This window comes from Porites lutea, chromosome 11 (assembly GCF_958299795.1).
Source record: "Porites lutea chromosome 11, jaPorLute2.1, whole genome shotgun sequence".
Classification (NCBI taxonomy): domain Eukaryota; kingdom Metazoa; phylum Cnidaria; class Anthozoa; order Scleractinia; family Poritidae; genus Porites; species Porites lutea.
In genome coordinates, this window is record NC_133211.1 from 14,495,797 (window position 1) to 14,499,808 (window position 4,012).

At 40.6% G+C, this 4,012-nt stretch overlaps 1 protein-coding gene across 1 annotated transcript in view; it reads right to left on the bottom strand.

Annotated features, from left to right (window-relative positions):
- Positions 1-854: 854 nt before the first annotated feature.
- LOC140952944 (uncharacterized) overlaps positions 855-4,012 on the bottom strand; it is a 4,376-nt gene continuing 1,218 nt past the window's right edge. Inside the window, exons 2-3 of the mRNA XM_073402402.1 lie at positions 3,129-3,237; positions 855-1,459 (exon numbers count right to left, since the gene is read on the bottom strand). Of these exons, the coding sequence (XP_073258503.1) occupies positions 1,125-1,459; positions 3,129-3,237 (444 nt within the window). The 3' untranslated portion in view covers positions 855-1,124. The remainder of the gene's footprint in view (positions 1,460-3,128; positions 3,238-4,012) is intronic.

A 4,012-nucleotide genomic window follows, 5' to 3' on the forward strand; every position in this document is an offset into this window, starting at 1 on the left:
ATTTATGGTAATGCAATTGCTGACAAAATGGGTGTTTCCACTGCATTCGTACTGAAGTAAGGTTGTACAGGGAGGAGGGCGCGAATCAGGGCAACAATCGGCAACAACGTTAGTTTTACAAACAAGCGGAAAACCAGCTTTCAGCACTAAAAAGTTATTTTATTTCATGCAGTTTTAGAATAAATTCAAGCGCGAGTGCTTTTCCCTAATTTCTTTTTGGGGCTACCTTCCAAAGAGGTCACAAAGGCGTTACGTTGGCAAGAAGCTCGCGCAATGAGCAATGGTTATCTCTAGGACAGAGTAGTGTGTGTCGTTGTTGGCTTAATGCTAATCAGTGAGGTCAGTACCATTTAGAACATTGACTACGGCAGCTCTCCTAGATAATGTTTCGGTAGAAAGTCCAACCTTCCGTAAGCGACCACCCCAAATGCTAATAGGGAGCTTAAGCAACAGCGTTTTTGAGCGACGGACGTCAACCGGAAGTGGACTTTTTGCAGCATTGGGCTGTGGTTTGGTTGAAACTCTTAGGTAAATCGTCTTTATATGAGAAAAGAAACTCAGCAATACAAATTTGGTAGTGTCCAGGAATATAAAAAGGGAAAAAACCTCACTTCCGGTTGACGTTCGTCGCTCAAAAACGTCTTTGCTTAAGCTCCCTAATATTTAGTGGTCGCTTACGAGAATCGAATCACAGGAGGTCTCTTCAGGGATAAGGTCCTGGCATATTTTCGGAAGAGAATTCACTGCATGCTATTTCTTAGTTACGATATATGGAGTTCCATGTCATCACCAAAGTTCTTTTTATGATCCGATTAGCGCAGTTCATACAGCTAACATTGAGATCAGACCGTGCGTCGAGTGGTGGCCTACTATATTTACAAGAGGTTTAAAAATCAATAGAACATTGAGAAACAGTAACGCCCAAAAGTGGTCGCGGTCGTTTACGACTTTCCAGCGGCTTTCGGCTTTCGGCTTTCGGTTTTAACTGTGTTTTAAATAGTTTTAAGAGAAGCGGTCGCTTACGAGAGTTGGTCGCATGTGGAGGTACTTAGTATTACATTTGATCGGTAGAAATGCAAATTATAGGTCCATGTAGTCCGGTTGGTAATCGATTGACAACACAACTACATCTTTGCTTCTGTCAAGGAGGTTTGCATAGCAGTCTCTTGGCGTGACTCACAAGGTTCTGAACTCCGTAATTCAGCATTAAGCAGCTTTCCCCAAACTATATTATAAGGATGAACATACACAGTTTTTCTTCCTTTGTTGTCTTCAAGATCTTTCCCCTCGTTTGCCCATTTAAAGATCGAACCCTCCAAATTATATATGACAGTTTTTGATTTCAATTCTTGGTGGACGGGTTTATCCAGTTCATACGCCAACTGTTGAGCAAGAGCACTAGATCGGTAACCCAAGGAGCAGTAGCATACAACTGTCACAGGCTCACCTATTGACGCACCTGGGAGATAAAGAGGGAAGAGAGCATGATTCAAGGGTGCGATGCATTTAATCAAAATTTTCGAAATATCATAAAGGTCAATAAAATGTGAATTTCGAACCTTGAATTAAAAAACAAAAATAAAAAAAACACCCCACTGTGTTTTGGACCAAAATTTTGCAGAAAGTTTGGTTTGACAATTTTGGCAACAAAGTTTTCCTGCACAGTAGAGGTTGTTTTGCAAAATCAGGGGCACCCAACGAAAATATAGTTCAAATCCACTTAAACATAGCAATTTTTTAACGTATTTTAGTATTTAAACGGTAGATATAGGCATATTTTTATCCCCTAAATATTTTTCATCTGTTCGGATTTCCTAGCTGAAAGTCTAGTGATCCGAAGATTATAGGGATCAAAACTTACTGTATATCGAAAATTTCAGCCAGAAAAAAGGCTCCCTAAAATTCTAGGTGACCTTTATGGTAAAAATCCGTTAAAAATGGGCAATTATACCACTTTTTAGATGTTCGAAATTCCTAGCAGCGGCAGGCAAGCAAGAAATTTTTACAACAAATGTTCCGAAAATTCGAGATCTCAAATCGTCTTCTGAACAGATATTTTCCGAAAATTGACGTTGGGTGCCCCTGCAAAATGAGGGTTCCATGCGCCAAGCATTTTATGATAATTAAACATGAGGAAGGCCAAGAGGAAACCTTTTGCAAAAGCGCAAAGAAGTTTAGAAGGGAAGACCCAACGATATGAGAAAGTTGCGCTTCAAGGTTTTCACCTTTCCAGTGTTTCTTTAAAAGCTTTTCTTTTAGACTGTGAGAAGTCTCTTATTTTCTTTGCAAAGTTACTGCACGCGAAAGCTAAGCATGCGAGCTGCGATAAACGAGGCAATCGCGCTGGCTGATACAAGAACTAGACATATTTTAAGAGAAAAGGCAGACTGCAAGCAGTCTATTTTTTTTTTTTCACTCAACGTGTAAAGCCCTGTGCAAACAAATACAACATTGTTGGCCAACAACTTCCAACATTGTTGGATGTTACATGTTGCGTCAATTTGCACATCCTGTTGCATGTTGTTGCTATTTTTGAGAGTTGTTGCGCAAAGTTGAAACTGATCAAACTTTTAGTACATGAAAACAGACACAACATTGATGGGAGTTGCTGCGTCTGTTTGCATGTAGCTTAAAGAAAATAAATATAAAAAAGGCAAGTGCAATGCAGACAGGCATTGCACCAAACACAAAAAAAGGTAAGGTAAAGGTGCACATCAGCCAAAGGCCCAAACGGCCAGAGCTTATCCCGGTTTCCTTAGCATAAAGTACCTAGGAGTATTGCTACTCCACCCTGGATGGTATGCTTGTCCATCACAAGGTTACCCTCCCCGCAGTATGTTGCCAGTACCCATTTATACACTTGGGTGAAGAGAGACAAAGTGGAGTAAAGTTCCTTGTCTATGGAAACAACGCGATGGGTGAGGCTTGAACCCCGGACCTCCAGATCTGGAGTTTGAGGTGTTACATTCAAAACCATGAGGAAAATCTTCCTTCCCACACTTTAATACATCTCCAGTCAATAACAGGAAACCTCATAATCTAACTGCCCTAACACTTTGAAGAAGCAAATAAAAACAAAGGTCTGTGTATCCAGGGGAGAGAAGGGGTTTTATTATACAATTTAGTACCTGATTCACCAATCAATTTAATTACTTTCTCCAAGTCTTTTTGTGATGGATTTATATGATGTGCTTTACAGAGATGGCTGACTTGAAACTCTTTCTCCTCACGAACATCCTACAATGAGAGAATTTTGTAAGTGTTACATTGAACATGAGTGGGAGGTCCAATTTTTTGTTAAGCAACATGGCATTTAGTAGAGGCTGAGGAATATTGAACTTGACCTACAATAATAACTGTCAAAATTTTTGGGAAGTAGTACTGTTCTGTTTTATCCCAACATTGAAAAGGGAGGACATGGAAATAGTAATTAGCAAAAAGAGAAACCTTAACCCTCTTTTTTGAACAACCGCACCACATGTTTAAGCTTAATATTTTGACATAATTTTAAGTGAGAAAGGACAGGAGGTGGGAGCCTGGGAGAACAGCTACAGGAGTTGGGAAATGAAAGGGTGGGATGGGGAATTCTGAATGGGTGGGAAGCAAGAGAAATGGGGGGAAATTATGCAAAAATGCTTCATATTTTGCAATCAAGAAAGAGCTAGAGGGAGGGGGCCAAGAAAAAAGGGGAACCGGGAATGTAAGGTATGGCAAGTGAAAGGTTTGGACCCCCCTTGTATTTGTCCCCCCCCCCCCCCCCCAACCCGACCCACAACATAAAAAAAGGGTATTGATCATTTTCATACCAGACTCAATCATGAGAATTTCTTACTAACAATTTCAATAAGTTACTCATTACGACTCACCCAATTAGAAATTTGTGGACACAAGCAGCCACATAGCCTGCGCGCAGACGAAATTAAACTCTGGTTAACTCCATCTGCAAAACAGCGCCGAAATCCTTGTTCTGGACTTCCAGCTGTGTACCCAGATTTGAGTACACGCCACGATT